The sequence below is a fragment of the Acanthochromis polyacanthus genome, chromosome 3 (assembly GCF_021347895.1).
Source record: "Acanthochromis polyacanthus isolate Apoly-LR-REF ecotype Palm Island chromosome 3, KAUST_Apoly_ChrSc, whole genome shotgun sequence".
Taxonomy (NCBI): domain Eukaryota; kingdom Metazoa; phylum Chordata; class Actinopteri; family Pomacentridae; genus Acanthochromis; species Acanthochromis polyacanthus.
Genome location: NC_067115.1, coordinates 22,477,610 through 22,502,975, shown reverse-complemented (window position 1 = coordinate 22,502,975; position 25,366 = coordinate 22,477,610). Strand labels below are relative to the sequence as shown.

General features: G+C 40.8%; 1 protein-coding gene across 2 annotated transcripts; it reads right to left on the bottom strand.

Annotated features, from left to right (window-relative positions):
• Positions 1-78: 78 nt before the first annotated feature.
• kitb (KIT proto-oncogene, receptor tyrosine kinase b) lies at positions 79-23,062 on the bottom strand. 2 transcript variants are annotated; one of them, XM_022212895.2, is made up of 21 exons: positions 22,863-23,062; positions 20,837-21,112; positions 20,465-20,749; positions 18,430-18,569; positions 17,913-18,081; positions 14,138-14,327; positions 13,946-14,061; positions 13,503-13,617; positions 11,691-11,878; positions 11,147-11,253; positions 10,306-10,432; positions 10,070-10,174; positions 8,625-8,735; positions 7,765-7,903; positions 7,588-7,655; positions 7,401-7,492; positions 4,576-4,698; positions 3,600-3,711; positions 3,264-3,363; positions 2,043-2,148; positions 79-1,937 (listed from the first exon to the last, which is right to left on the bottom strand). In XM_022212895.2, the coding sequence occupies exons 1-21, from the start codon at positions 22,951-22,953 to the stop codon at positions 1,794-1,796; spliced, it is 2,904 nt and encodes a 967-aa protein (XP_022068587.2). In that variant the 5' UTR covers positions 22,954-23,062; the 3' UTR covers positions 79-1,793. The 2 variants fall into 2 exon arrangements, with proteins under 2 accessions (XP_022068587.2, XP_022068588.2); XM_022212896.2 differs by having other exon boundaries at positions 7,588-7,652.
• Between the last annotated feature and the right edge of the window lie 2,304 nt (positions 23,063-25,366).

Here is a 25,366-nt window from a genome sequence, read left to right as displayed (position 1 = left end):
TAGCACTGTGTAGAGAGCTTCCAGTGAGTCTTGTTCCACAGAAACAGGAGAAGGACAAAAGAAACAGTCACTCTGGAGTTGGTTCTACCATCACAGGTACTTCCTTTATTATTACAAGTCAACCAACTGTATCAAAACTGCAGAAGCTCTGCTCTGTGCCGCGCTCTCACCAGTAACCGTCACAAACAAATGCGTCCAGTAATAAAAAGAAAACAAAAAATCTAAAGGCACATCTCTATTGTATTTACATTGCATACATGTTTGACAGAAATCAAGTAAAAAGCACACAATCAGTCCTAAACCCTTGGCCACAGTGACTTTGCTAAAGAGACTAAAGTTATCCAGGAAATACAAACAGCAACACACCAGTAAGTCTTTGTTTTAAGTCACAGTATTGAAAGCTACAACACACAGGTGGGAGTCAGTGTTTCTGTAACTCATGGCTTTGTTTTTTTTCGTTAGGAATTATCGCTTGCATGCCGCTTTTCTATGGCTCAGTTGTCTCTCTTCAAAGAGCTCTCAGATGAGACATACGTAAGTCAGACCATTTTTATGTCGAGGCCCATTAGACACGTTTAAAGTAGGCTTGCTGACGACCTCTCCCCAACCCAGTGACAATGACTAAACTAAGATTTGACATTTTTGGGATACATTCTCGCCAAGGGGTAAAAGACAAGAATGATGCCACTGTTATGTCTGACCTTTATATATGAAGCTTGGGCCAGAAATGTGTTTGTTTATTTGTGTTGGGTGTGTATCGAAGTTATTGAAGTGTACTTTTTTGTACTGTACATATACTTTTAGCTCAAGTGCTTCATAAAAAAAAAATCGCTAAAACTGTACTTGCCAAACTTTAGGCAGCAACAGTAAATCATGCACACGAGAACAAATAACAGTGGGATAGCCAAATTCAGTCAGGGATATGACTGTAAAATATAGAATAAATAAATAAAATCCTGCATTATTTGCCTTTGATTGCACAGCAGGGAATGACTTTTACCAGCGTTAGCCACTGAGAGATCATTTTTTTGCCCAAAGTCTACAAGTAGTGGTTTCACAGGGGGTTGCCAGACTTGTTCTTACCACACATAAATTGACATTTTTACACTTTGGGTATTGCACAGATTAACATATTAATAGGTGATCTTGAGAAATGCTGGTATGCAGATTTGGCTTTTGCAGATTTTTGTTTCCACTCTTGACTCTAAAATAAACTGTTGGCTTTAACGTTAAACTTAACGCACAGATGTGAGGATTGTCATCAGTCTGCTCATCTAACTCTCCGCAAGAAGTTGTGTATTCCCCAAAATATCAATAGCATTCCAATAAAATCGGAGACAAATCTAACACGACATCTTGTCATCACAGCACCACCTCTGCTTATTTACCCCCCCCCCCCCCCAAACTCAGTTATGTACATGTACTTGTCGTCTTTGCTTTCCTTAAAGCATCTTAAGTTGTAATCTAAGGCTGAATGTGAGCCAGAACTCCTCCCACAGCTGATGGGTGATGTTGTATCTGATGGCTGGTTAGTGCTGCGAGTCTGTTTTATGTAGATGTGCACCTCAAATAGCCACCACAGAGATCGATACGCCGATGGGAAGAGTAGATAGAGGCTGAGAGCCCAGTACAGGCTTGTATATATACACTGTCTAAGTGTGTGCGTGTGTGCAAGAAGGCCAGCATTTGAGAGTTAGTTTGAATGGACTTTGAATGTTATTAGTTGTAGAGGGAAAGAGTGATCAGGGAGTTAGGGTGGGGTTTTGTACAGATGTGTCATGGCAGTGTGTTTGTCAGACGTAGTCCTGGAAGACGTCGGCCGTGCTCTGCAATAAGGGCTGGGTGGGGGCTGTTGTGCTGCAGACGGAGCTCAGTCTACGCGACGCTGCCCTCTGCTGGTCTGGAGGACCAGAAGCGTTGCTCAGCGTCAGGTACACCTGTTTCAGAGGAGCATGGATGTGACTACAGTTTCTCAATCTGAACGACAAAATGCTAAAAACTAAACAAACACCAGAAGCAGTTCCATCGGTCCTGCTGCTTACATTCTTGGTGTTTTCTGACAGCAGCAGTTCGGTTCTTTCCACCAGTTTTCTGAAAGAAGGCCGTTTCAAAGGATCGTGGTTCCAGCAGCACAGCATCATGTCGTACCTACAGAGATGGTACCGGAATTAGTTTTTACATCTGGGAATGTGATGGCATCTACTGATTACAAAGATAACACACACAGAGAAGCAGCTAACTAGGTAAAAATCCAGCTGGTGGCTATAAATCTGTATAAAATCATCCATCCATTATCTGTACACCACTTAATCCTCATTAGGGTAGTGGTGGGGCTGGAGTCTATTCCAGCTGACTTAGAGTGAAGGGGACACCCTGGACAGGTCACCAGTCTGTCACAGGGCTACACACAGAGACAAACAATCACACTCATATTCACACCTATGGACAATTAACCTCAGCATGTTTTTGGACTGTGGGAGGAAGCCGGAGTACCCGCAGAAAACCCACACATGCACTGGGAGAACATGCAAACTGTATGCAGAAAGATCACGGGAAGGCCAGGACGTGAACCGGGGATCTTCTAGCTGCAAAGCTGAAAGTGCTAACCACCAAGCCACTGTGCAGCCCCATACCAGATCTTTCTTATTTCTTCATGATCAATAAATCAATTGATCTATAAACCATCAGAATACTCTAAAGCGTACATCACAATTTTATTGAAATGTCTTGTTTTGGGTGTCGAAGACTCAACTCCTGCTAAATTAACATATTATAAGACAAAGAAAAGCAGCAAAATCTAGCTAAAAGCTAGACTACACTTTTTTTAGTACTAATGCTATAAAAATTACTTCATTGTTTGACTAATTGTTTTTCCTGTAGTAGTCTGTACATTTTGCTGCACTCATGTTTGTATAACATATGCCACATGTCTGTGTTTTGTTACACAAAGTAAAAATCATGCTCTAAAGCATACTCCGCTTTATCCTCTATTATATTTTAAATGGGGGCATAATTTAGAAAACTAGCATCATGCTGTATTGAAAGACATTTGAAACTAGCGCCTGAGCTAATAAACTCATGAAGATAATGTCTACAGAGACAACATATCAAAGAAGAAATAAGATAATTTTTTCATAGACTTATATCCAATTTGACATCTTTTTGCAACTACAAGAGTCGCACCCTACTGGCCATTAGTGGCCAAATGCTCACTATCTGCACCAAATTATATAATAAGAAAACCCTCAGAGACAAACACTTACATTTCAATGGGAGCAAACTCAGGCCTGTTCATCCTGTGGCCTTCCTGGATCATCCTGTAAAACGCAGATCCGACCTGCATCCCAGGATAAGGGCTGTTCCCTGCAACACCACCACACAATACACACACGCTTCAAAAAATATGATCATGGATTCTTACAACACTGCCGGTTTCTCAATCAATATGACTTTGCATGATTCACTCCACTAAGTGACGCTGCTGCTCGGGAGCATCAGCAGAGCCTCTAATAAGGCCCCAGTCAGCTCAAATGGATGATAATAATGGGCCAGACATTACAAAACACGCACAACAGTATGGCTCTAACTGGAAATGTTACCCAGAGAGAAGATTTCCCAGAGCAGGATGCCATAGGACCACACGTCACTCTCAAAGGTGTAGACACAGTCGAAAATACTCTCGGGAGACATCCACTTGACCGGCAGACGAGCCTGCAAGTGGGACAGCCATGATCCCCTGTCCTCATTTATAGAAACATTTAACATTCGCTCTTTAAAAAGATCAACATTTTCCACATAGTGTATTGAGGACGAAAGCTTTTTCATAATTTGTAAATTAATCTCACTGATGAAAATCCCGTACAATTCTGAACATATAATTGACGAAACATCCATTGCCACCTTTCGGGACACCACAAACACTTTTATTTGGGCATTTTTATTAAATGAGACATGTAGACTCACGTGACTTTTGATGAAATTTTAAGCTTAGATTTGGTAATTTTCCTGGGTCACACATTACACATTCAAGGACTGCCAGAAAGCTGAGAATCTGAGAATTTTTCCTGTTTTTACAGTTTCTGGCACTAATAAGTGGTGTAATCCTGATGATGTTTTAAAGATAACATGCTTTTTCTGCCCACTGGTGGGTTCTGGGGGTCAGATGGGTAATAATACAGAAATCTTCATGTGCAAACTGAAGAGGATTTGGTGTTTTTTGCCAAGTATAATTCTAAATGCATTATTTGATTTGACAAACAACTGTAGCTCATCGCCCTGCTTTTAAGAAATTGCAACAGGCATTATTCTCTCCTTTCTGATATTTTGTAGCCTAAATGACAGATGGTTGATCATAATGAAAGTAATAATTAGTGGCAGCCCAGCATTCTTCACATGCATGCATTGTTCCGGTGAACAGTTCAGGGACAGTAAGGAGAGGTATGCGTGGGAGTTTTCCTTTTAGGATTTGCAGAGACAGAGAGGGAACAAAGGCAAAGAACAGAGTAAAAGGAAAGGAAGGAAGGATGAAGAGGAAGGGGAAGGGAGAAAGAGAGAACAACTGACAGACAGACTCACGTTTCCCCGGAGCACATAACTGGCGTCAGTGGTGATGTCTCGCGCCAAGCCGAAGTCACAGATCTTGGCCACCCTGCCGTGAGTCAGCAGAATGTTTCTGGCTGCAAGATCCCGGTGGATACACTGCACAGACACACACACAGAGGAAAAACAAACACGGAAATGGATACTGTAACCGCTTTCTGCACTAAATAACTGACTCACAGAATACACAAACAAATGAGGCGAGGCACGTAAAGATCGTTGCAAACCTTACAAGCACATGGCAAAAGAAAAAACAAAACACTGACATTCTATGTGACGAGTACTGCTGGTTAGGCGGAGAACATTTCACATGAGGATTGGACACAGTTTTCTTTTCACTTATTGAAGAATGTAACTGTTTCTAAACTGTATCTTATTGCGGATATAATTTTTCCCTTTGTAAGAAAGAAGGAAGTTACAGCAGCTCATTTTAATGTTCATCTGGCAAAACAAATAGACTTATATGCAAATGTGTGTTCCGTCTTGCACTGTGACTGGAGTTATTACTTCACACAGTTTAACAAAAGGGTTGCTGTTGTCTAAGGGAAAAAAAAAAAGTCATCAGCTCCACATTTCTGTTAGCCTGCCACCTGTTTGTGTGTGTGAGAGACAAATCTGCCAACCAAACAACAAAGCCATTGGATATAAACTGTGTTTGAGTTTAATTTCATTACAGAGCAGGTTTACGTGATTAATCATTTGGTCAGTTTATAAACCTACTGTACACGTTGGAGAGATGCACCATTGTTGACGTGCTTCTCTCGGAAATGACGTCACAGCAGACTATTAACCTTCTTTTTGTTTGTTTACTGTGGTCATTTTTTTGATCACTGTAGTTTATTTTTCACTGCAGTTTAAAAGTCCTTCACCTCTATGGAAACAGCACAGAAGTAGAGAGTGTAATATAACACTGTTATACTGCCATAAATCATGAAAACGGGAAATAAAAACTAAAATTGCTTTTGATTACTTATTTTACAAAACTAAAAACAAAACTGTAATGACCATGTACAACATTTGTTACCAATACTTAAAAAAAAGATGACTGAAGGTACTATAGATCTTTACTCCTTGCATATTTAATTTGTTTCCATACTCGTCTCCTATCTCCTGTGAAACCACATCCTGCAGAGCTGACTCACTAATGACTTCCTGGTTATGTCCAGGAGTGTAGACTTTTATTTTTATTTTTTTATAAATTCTGGCTTGTGCAAATTATTTATTTCTAGTGGGAACTGAGACAAACTGAATAAAGCGATTTTGTTTAAATATCAAAATTTTATGCTTAGATCTGGTGAAGTTTTCCATCAAAGTTTTAGTGAGTGCTGAAAACCTAAAAACTGAGCATTCTTTCTGTTTTTGTTTCTGTTTTGTTTGTTGATCTGATAAATGGTGTAATTTTGATTTTTTTTTTTATTTTATTTTTAAAAAGATGACATGCCTTTTAAACCCACCGGCAGGTTTTGGATTTCAGAAGGTTAATTGTAAACATAAACCAGTATTTTGACTATTGAAATAAAGTGAATCACTCAAAGGCTGTCAGGAAGACAACAAGGTTAAATTTTTAAGTGGTTAGAGTGAACAAACTCATTTTTTGGCCAGATGGGGGCAGCAGAAACAAGCAGTAAACACAAAACTGACATATGAGCATGCACAGCGTCATCAGTCAGCTGAAGTAATGTCTGTGGCAGCTTGGTTGAATGTAAGTCCACTATTCACTGTCTTTATCGTTCTTGTAGGAGCCATTTTCTGTTGTTTTTGTGTACAACTTGGACTACCAAGTGGCACTTCTGAATCTATCTGGATATTAAACATGAACTTTGATCATGGAAACTGGAGATTTTTTTGAAAGCATATTGCAGTTCTTCAACAGCATCAGTGGCTTTTACATACATCAGGTAGTCTCTATAGCTTGGTTTGGCTCTCCACCAACTCTCCTTTAACTACTGAATGATCCACTATGTTCACCAGATACTGTAGTTTATAGTTTTATCTGTCACTTTGTGCAAAGTAGGTAATATTATTGATGAGCATACAGCAAGCAAAGTAACTAAAAGCGGTAACATGAAAGCCACTGAATCGAAACAATGAGCTGAAAAAGGCTAAAAATGCAGCATACAGTTGAGAGGAACTGCAAAGCTGAGTGAAAATTGAGGGATAAATCTCTAGGTTTATTGCTGCAGGTGTAATTTCTACAACTCTGAGCATAAAAACCTTAAATATAGCAGATTTAAGAAAGATTAATTCATGTGTAATTCTGCAATTTCATTTAGCAGACGCTTTTATCCAAAACAACGTACATCTGAGAGTAGATTAAAACAAGCAAGGATCTAGTCAGGAGAAAACAGCCTGGATAAGTGCCATAAAACAAGTTCAAGTGTGATGATAGGACCTTGGTGCCTACAGGCAGTGCGGGAGGTAATACGAATTTTTCTTCTTTTTCTTTTTGCAATCTGTGAGGTCCAAAGGTGTTCAGTGAAGAGCTGGGCCTTTAATCTTTTCTTATTGACTGATCAAACAGAATTTGGCAATTCATTCCACTACTGGGGAACCACAGAAGAGAAGAGTCTAGCCATCGAGAGTTTAGGTAGGAGGGAGCTGTTTCCATTGCATTTTGGTATTCAAGTGTCAGAGTGTGCAGTATGAGATCAGATGTATACGCAGCTACACTGTATGTATAGAACTGACGGCATATAAATGTTGGCTCTGAGCCACAACATGATTTACAAACTAGCAGCAGCACTTTTAAATCTCTTCTGTAGCTACTCCATAAATATTAACGGGGTCTATAAAAGCCTTACATTCTTGGAAGTAATGTAGTCCATTCCTTTGGCCACCTGGTAGGAAAAGCTGAGGAGATCTTCAGTGTCCAGAGACAGCTCATCTATGTCATCTGGATAAAGATTGCACTGTCAGCTTTAGTGACTGAAAACAGACTTTGCATGATTGATTCTACAGTACAGAAATGCAGACTAAGTGCCTTTGTACCTGACTGGGAGGACTTTTCTTTCTCAGACGGACGCATGGGCATATATCCTGCGCCTGTCACCTCTCTGCTTCACACACACACACACACACACACACACACACAGATACGCGCACATTAGTACTTCAATTAACCACTTTCAGGTGTAATCACAGTTAAGAATTAGCACAGATATACACCTTGCAGGCTCTGTTTGGTTCAAGACGTTGCGATAGTAACCATCCCCAACTTGGGAGTTGAGGAAGGACTCTCTTTTTCTTCGCAGGAAGTTGAGGAGGTCTCCATAGCAACAGTACTCTGTGATCACCAAAATGGGGCCTGGCAGTATCCAGAGATAAAAAAAACAAAAAACAAACCCTCAGTCATTGATTTATAAACCATGACAGCATATAACAAAGAGAACCAGACAAAAGATGATGGCAATGCATTTGCAATGCAATTTGACACGAGGGAGGACATCCGATACACTCCGTCAGGATTGAACAGCAGATCTGTTTGAAAGCTGATCCATATTTTTGTGTTAAAACAAGCTGGAAAGATTTGTTGTCAGTATTCGATTCTTAAAGGAAGGATTTTTTTCAAAGCCTAATAGCTACGAAAACATCCATCAAGTGTTCAGTGTTCGCTTCATAATATCTTGCTCAGGCATATTTGCATGGAGTTCAATCAAAATGCTGCATTACAGTCAATACTGAGGTCTAGACGGGTAAAGAATATTGATCAAATGCGCAGTGAATCTGTGACGAGTCAAACTACATCATGTCTTCATATCGGAGCTGGATGATACTGACTGTCCAATATCTGATTTTTAATAAACGCTCAATATTAGCAGGTCAGCACATGTGTCTAAACTTTCCAGACTTCTAACAGCATAAAAATGGCCAATAAATAAATAAAAACAAAAATAAACTAAATACTGAAACGAGTGCAAATGCATGAAGTATATAGAGAAGACACCTAATAAAAGCAAGAACATATTTAACCAAAAATGAACTTGTATGTCAAGTTTGGTGGCAGCGTTCGTAGCAGCTCCTCTCACCTCCGACCGTACAGGCTCCCAGCAGGTTAACGATGTTCACGTGGTTTCCAAGGTAACTGAGAACCTTCAGCTCTGACATCAGTGCCTCCTTCTCCGTGGAATGAGCGTTAGCTACGATGACATCAGCACAGAAAGTTCATAAATGCATTCGATGGTGGAAGAAATCCAACTGTGAAAATACTCCATTAGAAGTCCTTTATGCTAAATATTTTTAACTAATGTGAACATCTTCCAAAGTATCTGGTATTTTCCCGTATGTGATAATATTAGATTATTTACAATGATGCAGCATTGTGGGTGATTGTACTGCTGTCGCTAGTTGAGGTGGATCTAGTTGTAGCTACTTTCTATTCATTTTTTTTCACTTGTAGCTCGGTGGTAACCAATCTAAAGTTTGGGCTTAGATTTACAGATCAGAGATCAGATTATTAATGGGATTGGAAAGAAGAAGAAAAAAAACATTTGTATTAATATTTTTTAAATATTTTGCTTCTTTGATGGTTTTCTCCTTTTGTCCTCAAACAAACCTAAAGTAGAACTGGTGCAACTGCAAATAATTCATAGAAACTCATGCCAAGAGTGTCTGAGCAGTTAGTTTTCTACACGTGTCATTCAAAAAACTGCAAAAAAAAAAATTTTTAATCAGATTCTGAAAAATATACCGTAGATAAAATCTGCACTCCTCAGCACATCCATGAAACCATTTGTGACTCAGCTGCAACATGACATATGAAAACAAATTTCAAGGATTTTTCAGGTGAATAGTAAAATGCATTTTTTCCAATATTGGTAACACCTGTGCCATTTGGAAAATTGCTGTACATGTTGACTGCAGGTTTTTACAATTTGTTTTAAAAAGAAATTCAACTCGTTTTTTAATTTTTTTTTTGCGATTCATGGCTTTCTAACTGTGTCATCCTGCAGAAAGGACAATTTTAAGTTCTTTCTACTTCTAGCCATGGTTATGCTGTTTCCATGGACTTTATGCTGCAGTTAAAAAGGAATCAGTAAAAAGCACAACAAGCTCAGAAACTGCTTGAGGTTCAGAAGGTTAAACAGGAAATTGTAACCACAGTTGTGAAAGCATTTCCCCGTGAAATGTTAAAAGCCACAGGATCATAAAATGTAATATTCTGGTAAATCAAAATTATGCTTAAAGGTTATGTCCTTTTTATTTGTGCTGACTTCCAGTGGTTAAACTCTTCACCATGCTGCAGTGATGTACAGTAGTACCCCAGGACATTACAAATGTCCAGGACTGAATCGAGCTTGAAACTTTAAACCAGAGAGAGCAGCAAAACACGGCCTCTCATCCTGCTTGTTGTCACCCCTTACATACAGTACCTGGGTACTTATGTTACTTTAGTTCCCACTACTGTATACAATGTCACTTAATGTATGTTGTTACAACACACAGATGCAGTAAAAGACACCAGCAGACTTACGTTTTAGCATCTTAACAGCGACGGTTGTAACAGTGTCTGCAGAGCACAGTCCGTACGCTGTGGCCCTCACTACTTTTCCAAAAGCCCCAGAGCCCAGGATTTTACCTTCAAGTACAGAAACATCAATCCGTTAGCATTTTATAATTACTCAGGCAACAATCACACGAGCATGCCCGCACACGTGCACTCCTACAATGTTAACATACACAGCTACACAAACATGGATGCTGTCATACCAAAGCGTAGCTTCTGCCGGGGGAATTCCCACTTTGAATCATATGGCAGCTGTGTGGGGTCAATATATATGTAGTTGTTTCCATGGATGCTCTCGATCACCTTCCACTGGATTTGGAACTTTGGTTTCTGTTGGTTTAGAGATGAGAGAGGCCATGGATTTATAAAAAGAAAAGTGATATTGAATCAGCTTATTGGGATTGTCTGTTTTGTGTGATTGTATTGTTCATACTTAATAGTCAGGTTTACATTACTCCATGCACTTTAGTTGTCAGCTTGTGTCTAGACTTTCCTGTGACGATCCCACTGCAGAGTCATAAACTAGTTTTCAAGGAGTCTGACTCATCTGAGTGCAATGTGAGCAGCGTGCTGAGGGGGGGGTAAATTATTGGCTCGAGGCGTGATCAGAGTGTCAAAAAATCCTTTAACTACAACATGTCGGTTATCTGAATGGCTGATTGATGCAGTTTGGTTTCATTAGGACACATTCATGTTGATTAAAAGGACACACTTTCACAATTATCTGCAGAATAGAAATTTGTTATCAAATGCAGAGTGAAAGAGGCTTCTAACTTTAACATACTATAAACAGGATGAAGGCATGAGTCATTAGTAAATGATAATGGGCCCTTTGCCAGAAACTACTCAAGCCATTTACTTATCTATGATGCAAACCGTATATCAATGCTGCGAGATTAATTTGATTGAACACTGATGCCTACAAACTTTGAAACTAACACATGGCTTTGAAAGGGACTGATGGCTGTAGATTTGTGTGATTTATGTGAGATTTATGACCCTGCTGTCACTCAGGTTAGAACTGCAGTTTATTTTCTGTCTTACCTGCATGTACTTGTAGAGCAGCACCACTAGAATGAGGCTGAGTAAGACACCGGTAGCCACCATGCCAGTTAGAAGAGGCGTGAAGAGTTTGTGGGGGACGATGCGCTCTGAGGATAGAAACACACCAACAAAACCATAATAATAAATCATCATCAACACTTTTTACCGGTAGTTACACAAACGTCACTCACACACACACACAGCCACATCCTCTTCCTCCACCATTAAGACAGACAGCTGCAGCAGTGGTGTTTGTTTGTGTGACAGGGATTAATATGTCTACGCCATATAATCCCCGCCTGCATAGTCAGCATACACTAATCTAATACAATCTGTACCCAGTAACTGCACACCTGGCCTCGGCAGACATGAGGGTCAATGGGTTTGTGTGTCTGTGTTTGTGCAATGTGTTTGTGGTATGGTTTATGAGATGAACACCCTCCGTGCTCAGGCACTAAGGCCTTTAGTGGAGTAGCTTTTAATTATATGTCATAGATTGTATATCGTCTATACAGTGCATGTTATATCTGTGTGTGTGTCGTACCACTGATGGAGAACAGTGTGTAGGCCTCTTCCCCCTCCGTAGAGGCCACACACTCCAGGGTGTGGTACTGAGCGTGCTCCTTGCTGACATTCAGTCGACTCTCCACCTCACTCCTACCAAAGGCAGACTCTGTCAGCATGGCGACCTCAGGAGTCTCCCATTGGGTGGCATTGGGCAGGTGTGAGCACCTGTTGAACGGTCAAAGTTGCTTAAAATCATTTTACCTTCTCCCCAACATTTTCTCTCTGCTCTAATTTAGAACAGATTTGGTTTTTTATCACTGAATGGGCTGTACAGGAGACAGTAACAGGAAGGAAAGAGGGATATTGAATTTCAGTACACTTTGTTGCATGAAAATTGAGTACAGTTCTGCAGTTTTTTTCATATTTTGTGTCAAAACATGTGCTGGCTTGAAGCTAATTGTCATTGGTGGATGTTAGACTTTAGGGTGTCTTCTCTTATACACATATGGCTCTTCCCATGGATTCATAATGAAACCGCATCCCATTAATGGGATCAAATCCCTGCAGTCCCTCTCTGTTGCTAACCCCTAACCTAACCTCTGATAATGTCACAGTGTATTTAAATGGCTGTTCTCGTGAAGCAGTAAGATATTTATGCTATTAAATCAAAACAATAAGAAGCTGTTTTGCACCAGGATAACGAGATAACTGTGTAATTATCACAACGGCACGACTCCTGAGCTAATGAGATAATACACTCATGATCCTGATAAAATTACTGCAACTAATCAGCTGCAGTAACTACAGTTAATGATGTCGATATATCAAATCAAATTTGAGAAGTAAATCACATTCCTGTTTTACCAGGGCTCAAAATGTGTCAAATTTGGTGTGTGTGTGTGTGTGTGTGTGTGTGTGTGTGTGTGTATGTGTGTGCGTAGTACGTTTTGTGGAACAAGCTGTGGTTTTTCTGTCTAAATGCGAATAAGCTCACTAGGCCATGAGGCGACATAAACCTGCTCTTCAACTTGTTCTGCTCTTTAAAGCATTTCCTGCTCTCACAGAAACTGCCAGACAAACCAGCAGAAAATTAGAGATGTTTGAGATGACCACAAGACAAATAGCCTGAAGTCAGGTGTTCATTTTATTGTGTGTCATGCAAAAGTGACAACAACATAAAGCGAAAATCACAGCAGGTAAATGTTATAGCAGTGATTATTCATTATGTGATGCAGTAACTTCAGAGTATCTGTTTTCAGCATATATTCATACATTCACAGAAACAACTGCCCTCTACTGCCCTCAGTAGAGGGCAGAACCACGCCCTCTGCTGGCGAAAACCCTGTCCTCCCTATACAACTGATGCAATATGTATCAATTTTGATCATCGTAAGTATCTCCCTCCCTACTTGATCTGCTGACCTGTAACTCCACAGCTGAGCAGGGGACCTTAGACTGATCTTCAGTGCCAAGTTTGATTATCCTGACTTCAGCGGTTGCAGAGATATCGGACCGGACATAGCCACATACATACATACATACATACATACATACATACCCAGTCAGATACCGCACCGAATGCAATAACCCCACCGACGTACCCGTCGGGCGTGGTCAATCACTGCTGTACTTTATCTCTGTCTACAACTCTCATCATTTGCCACATATGCCTGATCAGCATCTCAGCAAATATGTGTTGAATTATAACTGTGTTTGAATTCAAATCTGGGTCATGATACTCACAGTGTTTCTCCACCTCCCGTGTCTTTTCCCCTTTAAGCCAAATCTAACAAGGCAAACCAAGCACAATGCTCTTGGATGAAACTAGTGCAATATATTTTTGGCTTACCTTGTGTGGGGCAGGTCACAGAAGTACCAGCTGATTTTAGGAACTGGGTATCCTGCAGCAATGCACCGAACCTGTCCGTCAACAGGCCCCTCCTGGGCAATGATAACAGGCTTACCTTACAGAGAACAAAAACACACATATTTCACATATATGTCTACAACACACACTGTAGAGCTCCAGTATGCTGCCCACCTGTGGTGTTGCAACAGAAAAAACAGGCTACAGAGATCACAGAGGCTTATAATGACAGTATGAATTTCCTCTAAAAATGTCCAAGAAACTGCAACTCAAGCCAAACGTTTGTGTATGTTGGTGTTGCTGCCTGTTCTTCTGTAATACAAAGTGTTCCAAATAGATGTATGTGTAGGGTACATGCATCTTCACTTAGTTCTATTTTAACCTCCACCCAGTAAATGAGTTCTAATTATGTGAGAGCTACTTACTGTTGACGTACACGTGAAAAGAATGATCAACAGATGCGTCTTCATGACTTGCTGAGAAATTATAGATCCCTCCCTCCGTGCCAAGAACCCTCACTAGTCTCAGCTCACTGATGTATCTGATACAACAAAGACACACTTTAAAAACCTGTGCACACACAGTGACTTTCTGCAACACTGGCATAATTTCCGTACCTGTATTTGCGGCGGTGGACGGTGATGACATGCTCTGTGGTGTTGAGGAGACGCTTGCTGTTGTAAGACCAGAACAGGGAGCTGGGTTCAGGATAAGCATCAAACTCAACCCTGAGGCTCAGGCTCTCCCCCTCCTTAACATCTGCCTGGATGGGACTTGGATCTCCTAACATGGTGATGAAACCCTGATCTAAAGAACAGAATATATCGGTTTGTCATTTGTAAAAACAATAATTATTATTTGTTAAAATATCACATCCCAACACAGACTTTGGGATGTTCTTTTGCTGCATCTTTGAATGATCTTACGTTAAAAGAGATGTCTGGAGTGGATATTCTCAAGGGTTTACAGCTATTGTCTTAGAATCAGGAGAGTCTAAAAGAAGTCTTGGTGGTTTCCTGGAGGAATCTTTAATAGGTAAATTCAGAGAAATGGTTGATGGAGGAACCTCTAATAAGTCCAAAGGGGTTCTTCGGAGGTTTCTCCAAGATTTTTTATAGACTTATGTGTTGGACTTACTCTTTACACCTGCATTTACACTCACACAAAGATTTATTGTAACTGTGCACAATGCATATTTCAACATGCATACAATATAGCAACACTAATAAAACTAAATATTTAACTCAAAGTAATAAATACACACGTGGACAAAATTGTTGGTACCCCTCAGTTAAAGAAGGAAAAACCCACAATTCTCACTGAAATCACTTGAAACTCACAAAAGTAACAATAAATAAAAATTTATTGAAAATTAAATAATCAAAATCAGCCATCACTTTTGAATTGTTGATTAACATAATTATTTTTAAAAAACAAACTAATGAAATAGGGCTGGACAAAAATGATGGTACCCATAACTTAATATTTTGTTGCACAACCTTTTGAGGCAATCACTGCAATTAAACGATTTCTGTATTTGTCAATGAGCGTTCTGCAGCTGTCAACAGGTATTTTGGCCCACTCCTCATGAGCAAACAGCTCCAGTTGTCTCAGGTTTGATGGGTGTCTTCTCCAAATGGCATGTTTCAGCTCCTTCCACATATGTTCAATGGGATTCAGATCTGGGCTCATAGAAGGCCACTTTAGAATAGTCCAACGCTTTTCTCTCAGCCATTCTTGGGTGTTTTTGGCTGTGTGTTTTGGATCGTTGTCCTGTTGGAAGACCCATGACCTGCGACTGAGACCAAGCTTTCTGACACTAGGCAGCACATTTCTCTCCAGAATGCCTTGATAGTCTTCAGATTTCATCGTACCTTGCACACTTTCAAGACACCCTGTGCCAGATGCAGCAAAGCAGCCCCAAAACATTACTGAGCCTCCTCCATGTTTCACCGTAGAGACAGTGTTCTTTTCTTCGTATGCTTGGTTTTTGAGTCTATGAACATAGAGTTGATGTGCCTTACCAAAAAGCTCCAGTTTGGTCTCATCTGTCCAAAGGACATTCTCCCAGAAGCTTTGTGGCTTGTCAACATGCATTTTTGCAAATTCCAGTCTCGCTTTTTTATGAGTTTTTTTCAGCAGTGGTGTCCTCCTTGGTCGTCTCCCATGAAGTCCACTTTGGCTCAAACAACGACGAATGGTGCGATCTGACACTGATGTACCTTGGCCTTGGAGTTCACCTTTAATTTCTTTGGAGGTTGCTCTGGGCTCTTTGGATACAATTCGAACGATCCGTCTCTTCAATTTGTCATCAATTTTCCTCTTGCGGCCACGTCCAGGGAGGTTGGCTACTGTCCCGTGGGTCTTGAACTTCTGAATAATATGAGCCACTGTTGTCACAGGAACTTCAAGCTGTTTAGAGATGGTCTTACAGCCTTTACCTTTAAGATGTTTGTCTATAATTTTTTTTTCAGATGTCCTGGGACAATTCTCTCCTTCGCTTTCTGTTGTCCATGTTCAGTGTGGTACACACCTTTTCACCAAACAGCAGGGTGACTACTTGTCTCCCTTTAAATAGGCAGACTGACTGATTATGAGTTTGGAAACACCTGTGATGTCAATTAAATGACACACCTGAGTTAATCATGTCACTCTGGTCAAATAGTTTTCAATCTTTTATAGAGGTACCATCATTTTTGTCCAGGCCTGTTTCATTAGTTTGTTTTTTTTTAATAATTATGTTAATCAACAATTCAAAAGTAATGGCTGCTTTTGATTATTTAATTTTCAATAAATTTTTATTTATTGTTACTTTTGTGAGTTTCAAGTGATTTCAGTGAGAATTGTGGGTTTTTCCTTCTTTAACTGAGGGGTACCAACAATTTTGTCCACGTGTGTAGTTAGCTGAAAGTTACAAATGTTTAGTTAAAAGAAAAAATTTGCTTGCTACAAGTAATAAATCGTTAGCTCAAAGTGACAAATACTTACGCAAAAGAAACAAATAGTTAGCAAAAAGTGACAAATGCTTATCCAAGATAAACAAATAGCTAGCTAAAAGTAGAAACTGTTCGATAAAACTAATACATTTTTGGCTAAAAATAACAAGTAATTGGCTAAAAGTAAGACATAGTTGGGTAAAATAAATAAATAGTTAAAAGTAAAAAAAAAATAGTTTGCTAAAAGTGACAAATAGTTGGGTAAAGATAATTACTAGCTGGCTAAATAGTAAAGTAGCAAATAGAGTTAAGTAGCAAATAGTTAGCTGAAAGTAAATAAATTATTAGCTAAAAGTAACAAATAGTTATCCAATGCATTACTTTCACCTATTTATTGGCCATTTAACTATTAATTTAGGCTAACTATTCATTTTTTGAGGCTCCATGAGGCACTGACTTTTTCATTGGGGGGTGGTGGGTGGTGGGGGGTGGTGAAGATGACTTGCGCGTGAGTTTGATTAAAGTGAGGGAGAGTTGCGCAATGTCGTCTGCCTCACTCTCTCGTCCCAGCCCATCTGAATCCAGTGGCAAGACAGAGTCAAGACGGCTGGAGATGGGTCGGGATGCAGTGGATGACCACAGTGTTCTACGTGTCTCACTGTGCATTACTTGCGCTCCACAACGCTTTGCTGGGCCCACCTTCATGCCCGTTGAACCAGTCTAGTGGTTTCCTCCACGCAGTCTGCCGGGTCCAGGCTTTACATGCGTAGGTAGACAGGCCCTACAATAACCTACTGTCTATGTGGCATGCTCACTTAGACAGGGAGACTCGTGGTGGCTGGGACGCCTAACCCCATCACAGGTCAAACAGACCTGCCCACTGCCAATTCATTGGCATAGTAAGCAAATGAAAGATTGCAACTTGTACAAAAATATAGTTTTGGGTGTGAATGCTGGTGTCACTGGTCAGGTTTTAGTTGAGTGTTGTTTTTTACACTTCTGACCAGCAGTGAACATTCCCATTACACACTGAAGGCTGCTTGGTATCAGCTGTGTGAAAGAGCCAAGAAACTTCTGGTGCGTATCTGTATTATCTGTGCTTTGAAAACAACCTGGATTGTGAGCGCTTAGGTTATCGCTTCTTATCTATTTGTTTATTTTACATTCATGCATCTTTGCTGTTTGGGGACACATTTAATATTAGTGAAGTGACTTTCAACCAGCTCTAAGAAAAGGGATCAGAAGGAAAGGCTTTAGGTACACCTAAAAAGTTTACATCCTTAGAAGGCTTTTTGGCTGTGGAAAGACAGACTCAGCTTTTCTTGTGTGGTATAGAAAAACAATTAGAGGGTAAACTATTTATACTTTCTAATGAAAATTAAGTTCTGATTGTCTGTTCACTATAAAAGCTGTAACATGTATGCATGTACATTGACAAACCAACTTCAACACTAACCATAAACATCCAGCTGCAGCATTTCGATACTGCTGCCTCTGTCGTTGTAGGCAGTGCAGTGGTAAGGGCCCGAGTCTGACTGCTTGACAGCTTTGATTAAGAGTGAGGTGGAACGTTGATAACCATGGGAACCGGACAGGATGTGTGAGGCCTGGCTGTCACGAGGACGCTGCACGGTAAAGGAGAAGGGTGCAATATTAGCAGGTGTAAAATCCCACAGATGACCAATGTGTTCAAGATATCATGCACACATGTGAAATATGGTAAGTTATAAAATGTAAATTTCTCTTCATGTCATCAAACACTTTAACTTCTCATAAATATTACTTAAAATATGACCTCTATGTTCTGTGTGGTTATGATAGCTCTGAAGAAAATCGAGACATTTGTTGTATTTTCACATGGTAGGAGTGGATTTACTTGAAAAAAAAAAAAAAGCATATCAGACTGTTTGACATCGAAGGAGCCAAACACCCTGGCACTACGCACAGCTAATAAATCCCTTCATTAATCTCACCGCTGTCGAAGGGAAATCCCACTTGAGACTGAAGTCCGGGTTGATATTGGAGGAGCTACAAGTCAGCTCAAACTTCTCCCCTTTCCTCAGGATGACGGTGTCTTTTTGGGACAGCGTGATCACCGGACGCAGCTCTGGCTCTGAACCAAAGAATGAAAACCAACATTGTCAAAACCGGTACATCTGGTGACGTCATCTAAATCAGCACACTGTCATGAAAACTGCTATATTTTGCCCTTATTGAACAAATTTCCATGGACACATCTCACCACATGTCATAAGTCTGACATCCTGTTGCTTTTTTGTATTCCCTCCAGTTTAAAATGAATGTTGAACGTCTAAATCATAAATCTATGTTCATGCCTACATCTCATTTTTACACCATAACAGAAGACGGTTCTTTCATCGCTAAGCAGTTTGCTGCACAAACACACTAATGCATATTTACACTTGCCGTACCGTGCGCACATGTGCAGCCCAGTTGTGCACACACAAACTGCACCATTAATATCCATCGAATGCCTGCAGACGTCACTTTGGTTGCTGTGTTTGTGCTGCAGTAATCCTATTTAACCCAAACACAGCCTTCATGCGCCGTTACAAAGCTGTGTGAGACTCAGATCCCTCGGCTCCTCCCTGCCTCCCTCCCTCCCTCACGTCTCCTCTCCCTCTCTCCCTCCATCAGTCAAAAGGACACCACGCCATATCTCCCCTCAGCTTGTCTCCATTTAGACTCCCACAGCAGCCCAGACTGAAAATGCTGATGCAGTGCGGTGGACAGATGCACAATCATTTTCCACTGACATCAATTTAAACAGCCTCTCTGATATATTTTATGTTATTATTACCCACATAACTCATGAGAATTCCGTAACTCTCTTTGGCCAAAACATACATGATCACTGAATTTATATTATTTATATATGTCATGAAACTTCGTTAGGCTCCAGCACCCCCCGCGACCCTAGTAAGGATAAAGCGGTGTATAGAGAATGGAATGGATGGATGAAACTTCGTGGTCTCTCAAGCGTAAATCTAACAACTTTGGTAGGTTTTCCAACAGTGCCAGCATGACATTAATGTTGCGTTTTTTTAGAGAAATGTCTCAACAGCAATTGGATGTATTGTAATGGAAGTGCAAACATTCATTTACCATACAGTGTAGATCGTAATAACACTTTACATCCTGCTAAATACCTGCACAACTAATGGCCTTCCATTGTGGTTTCCAGCAAAGACAAATTTACTGGTGTTACATTTGTGTTTTAAGGCTGAAAAAGTAGTCTTCTAGCCTAGCTGCGCTAGACCCATGTTTCTGAAGGCACAAGGGTCTAGGGCCGCTCGACAGGGAGGGAGGCGGGCTAAAAGGTTGTTTTTCAAATCACTCTGCAGCAATTGGGTAGGTATACAACCAATCAGTGCAACGAATAGGCTGACGTAGTTCCTAGAGCGCTGGCGGATTGTGGCTAAGTCCCATTAGCTTCCCAACCAGCGGAGCCAACTGGTATATTAAGGATTTGCCATATCCCGTCGGCATAAGTCCAAATACGTCTTTCTTCTCAATGAAACGCTTCAGTGCCGTCCTTTGTTTATCTTTCAAGTTGAATTTTAGCTTCAAATCTTTAAGGGCTGTGGCCAAAGCCGAGTCGAAAGATAACTGTTTATTGTGCGCCGGTTGTTTCTGTCAGAATCGTCACGCCTCTGTCGTCACTTAGTTACGCCCGCCTTCTGACTCTACACTTCATGGTGATTCGTCCGGCCAGTTTTAGGAGAATCCAGCCTCGAGCCTTATGGAGGGTAACTAGACCCTCCCTGGCAGAGAATTAAATTCGTTGCCGTGGGTTGTCTAGCGCGGCTAGGCTAGTAGTCTTCTTCTTTTCTGTCAAAAAGTGAACATACTGTGGAGCCTCTTCTCTTCCTCATCTTCAGCTTCGTTACTACCCATGAGACAAATCTAGTAAAGCTATGCCACATGGAACACCAGTTAAAAACCCTTACACTGGTATCTTCCTTGATCATCATATGTCTTACTTACCAAGTCGGACGTCCACAGTGTATTGGCTCGACACCACTCTGACTCCACCAAGCTGCCCCACGCATACGTAACAGCCCTCGTATTCCTTCCTAGCGCCGTTGATGATGACACCTCTCTGGGGGTTGCCGGTGTAACTCATACCAGAGGGCATGGGCCGTCCGTCGCAGGTCTCCAGCGCCAGGAGGGTGACCTCAGGGTCGGTCACAAGACAGGGGATGGTGCAGTTCTCACCTGTTCGCACCAGAATGCTGTCCACCATGATGGGCTGAAAAGCATTCAGGGGGTCTGAGGAGAATACAGAAAGAAGAAAATTCGGATTGATAGGCTCGGTATTTTTGATGTCTGCTTCTTTCCCCAACCTCGAACACGCACCTTTCACGTAGACATAGATGGAGCTGTGTTCCAGGGTGCTGTTGTTGATGCACACATAGCGGCCCATGTGGTAGACTTGGAGCACCGGCACCCTGACATAAGCCACTCTGCCCTCCTCCACCTCTCCCTCGATCCTGCGAGCCTTCTCCCTCTGCCACCTCAACCCCCATGGGGCGCCATACGTTGTGGTATTGTCGTGGCAACGCAGCTCCAGCTTCCCCCTCTTGGGAACCACAATGTGAGGCCCGCCAGGGGAGATGACTGGCTCGCACCACACTGCAACAGAGGACAGACACGCAGTTTTGTTGACACGCTGTGAACCTGGATGGTATTTTCTGAAAGGTGCGACGAGTTTGGTTTGCCTAAATATTCAGGCCTGAGGGGAGAAATACTGCTGCTTTCATTGAGAGTTCTACAGACAGAGGGAAATCAATGAAAACATCGAAAAGAAACACAGTGAATAAGTAAGTCTGGAACTGAAGCGTGTGAAAGAACTGTTTGGTTTATGAAATATCATTGTATAATAATAAAAAAATGCCCATCACATATCAACCAATCTAATCAAGCTGCTTTACTTTGGGCTTGCCAACACTCACCCAAACACCTAAACTCTATTTACATAAGCACACAAGGAAGAGAAACAGGTCACAAAGCTGATCATCTGTGTGCTGAGGGTTTCACCTATAAAATGCTCAAAATATCCAAACTGGTAGATCAAAGTGCCTAATGTGATGGTTAATGTGATGGTTAAATAGGATGTTATGATTGGCACAGAGCCCCTCAAGAGAGAGTGCTATCAAACCACCACCGCTCAATTGAACAATCAATAATTATGAGCTGTCCAGCCGCTGAGTAATCATGCATTAAGGGCCCCTAAATCCATTCTCTTAGGATGAGTAAACTAAACCAACATTTTAGTTTGAGTCTAACCCCCCACCAGCCAGTTCCCTCCAGGTTTTCTTTCTCTCTCTCTCTCTCTCTCTCTTTTTTTTTTTCTTTTTTTTTTTTTTGCAGTATTCCACATGATAAGGCACCATTTCAAGAGCAGGATTTCATGTGACTGTTCTGCCTCCAGGCTCAAGTAGAGCTCAGAACATGAGGCATGTTCTGAGCTCTCCCCTTCCAAAATATCAATATCTGTGTTTGTGCAGGCTTGGCGAACAGGTTTCATATCTGATATTTTGCAAGATTATGCTTTGGCAGTTCATTTTAAAGAAGCAAAAGGTTTCACATACAACCTGAGGCTGTAATATGACTAAACACCACAACACTGAGAGAGATGTGAGATGTCAGAGATGTTAGATGCTGGGCGCGTTTCTGTGGAGAAAAAAAAGTGTGTATCTTTTCTGCTTTGTTCCATCTGCTGCCGTGGTAAGACGCACAACCTAATCCCCTTCATTTCGGTGGGATAAATAATTAATCGTCTACAAACAAAGCACACACACGCACGCACGCACGCACGCACACAAACACACACACCTGTTGCCTGCCGGGAAAGGCAAAGCAGAGGCATCTCTTGCGCCCCACCAAACAGTAGTTATGCAAATGAGTCCGGATACGATGTGGAGACTTGAGCTGGCAGGTTGAGTACACTGTACCGTTGGACACCACACTTTAAGTAAACGCTAACCACGTGTCCAGAGACAGTGTAGACGCAGAAAAAAACATGGTTAAAAAGCTGCACTACCCGTGCGTAAAAAGGCGCATGGTGTTTGTCTCGGCGTCCAAAATGAAAGCAAAAAAGACCTTAAATAGTGACAGCAGCAGAATATAGGGGTACAAGAAGGACACTGAACACTTTACGCAGCTTAGAAGGGCAGTGACTCTCACATAAAGCGGGAAAAATGGGAAAATAGATTACATCTAGGTGATACACGCAAAAAGTACAACGCGTTAATTAATGAATTACACAGTCTGCATTAATTTTTACCTACTGAGATACAAACGACAAAAAAGGTCACCATAAAGTAAATACTGACAAGAAAAAAACAGGAGTTAAACAACATTACAAGTGTTTTTTTCGTACCTGTTAGCGGCAGCAAGATAAAATAGGAGGCACACACAACCCAGTGGCACCTCATTTTTACGCGATTTGGATGAATTTCACTCCACTCCATGCGTCTCAGGCGCAGAAATAACCATCCTGGGCTCGAAAACAGCAGATCCCATCCACCCTATAATAACACACAGCAGGTACCTCCAACGTAATGAGGCGCACAAACACAATGATACTGCAGGCTGCGACTCCCCCTGATGGATTTCACTGGAGCTTAAAGACACAGTGCAGCGCCTCTCCTCCCCTGCTCTGGATCAATGCCACTCCTTTCTGTCCCGCATTGGCTGGACACTGGCCAAGGTGATGAGTCGGGCATTACCGGAAAAAAAGATCGTTTCCAAAGCATCTGTACTGTTTCTTAGGAGAAAAATATTCAAAAATTCTTCAGAAATTCAAGCACTGTCTGAGATATATACACAGTAACTTCTGCTCTGGTGAATAAGACTGCAAATGTTTATCATTAATATTATTATATAAAGTATTGTTATGGCGCAGTGTCTCCTCACACCTCTTGGATCAGTGCGTCCTGTTCTGATGATGACAGCTCTCACTTATTGGCAGGAGTTTCTCTGCAGGAGCTCATTCAGCTTGATGCACTTCACAGTCTCAGCTCTAATTAACATTACAGTGGACTCAGTTTTCCCAGATTTAATCAACTTTGTGTTGTAGCAGGAGTTAATAAATGCTCATACTGGAGGCTGGTTTGACTTTCTATAATCATTTGTGATGACTACCACCAAAGCAGGAAACTAACTTCCTCTTTTTGATATTATTCTGTCCTTCAATTCAACCGGAAAATGGCCCCAGAGAAACACAAAGCAGAACAAAAAGTCTCTAATTTTGGAAAAGTATCCCTTTGGTTACACTAAATCAGACACCTGTCTTATTTCAAAAACAGTTCTGCACAAATAGTGTGGATTTATGCGGATCTGAACGTTTATGTCCAGTAATAAAGAGCAGTAATGATTACAGCAAACAAACAGTTCCAAGTGCTCAAAAACAGACCTGAAATGCTATGACCCTATCTATAAAATCCAGCTACAACCACCACTTATACCAAGATGTTTGCTTATATCGATAGCATAATAAAAGTTAACATCTACAAAGTGCATGAAAATAAAACGGATTTTTGAAGAACTTTTCAGCAACAAACATTTACCAAATTTTCTTTAATGATATCCCACCAAACCCCAATTATTTCATATCTCACAGTTCCAAATATGATAGCTCCAACCTTTGTATGTTATAATCTCAAAATTTGGCATTGCACTCCGTCAGATTTGGCTTTCTTTCACACTGAAAGTCTTAAAGGCCAGTGTATAAACCACCATGTTCTGTATACTGAAAAGAAATCATGATTCCAGTCATTTCTGCTCACTTATATATGCTCAGTTTTGTCACTTCAGCTGACAGAACATTATCTGATGAAGAACATCTACCAACCAAAACTCTGTCATTAAATAAAGTGAATGCAGCTGGTCAAAACTGTGGAGGATTTCTGCATGTCTGCATCCCAAACAGCATCCAAAATGGCCGAATGACGTTGCTATTTGAATGTCATAACAAAACCAGGGAATAAAGGCACTGCTTAACTAATTAGATAACTGATTAATCACACACACACACACATACACAAAACATTTACTAGCAAAAACTAAAAGGGGTTTGGATTCAGAAAGAAGAGAGAGAATATAACAGCTGTTTAAATTTGCTTTAGAGTTGGCTCTGTATGTGTGAATCTCTGTGGTTTTGACCTTAAACACAAACAGAAACCTAACACTGTCACTTTTTATAAATGTAAGTACAATTCTACAATTGGGTATATAATCTATCATGCCATGTGTGTACATATTAAAGGTGTACATAGTCTTTATTATGTCTTTATTTTTGTATTTATTGTACTTTTGTAGTTTTCGTCTGGTTTATTACTGTACTTCGTTTGTATCCAGCCGCTGTAACATGTGAATTTCCCCAATCAATAAAGCTTTGCTTATCTTATCTTCCACCCGACTACAGTCAGTTTAGATTACAGCTGCCTGGTTCTAAACTGGCACAAAGAAATGCCAACACATCACCCCTGGTTCTGGCACATTTGCAACAGATTCCAGCTAAAACAGAATTAGGTTAAAAATGTCATTGATTGTTCTTGTAGTCTGATATGTTGACTCTGATTTCTGCCCTCAGGCCTTTTAGGTTATTCTCTCAGTTACTTCATTCAGGCCCTTATTCATGTGTGAAAACTGAAGACGACAACACCTACACTCTAAAACAGCCACCAATTCCATATTAACTCATAAGAACCCACGGTGACACCAGTGTAACAAGCACTTTGAGTGCCCCAGTCTCTTCCTTGTAAAGCTTTATGTCTGACCTTAACTCATTAAGTCCTTTAAGGAAAAATGGGTCTGGGTTCTTATGGGTTAAATACGTCTCACTACTGGCAATATCAAACAAAGACTCACCTTTTCTCCATT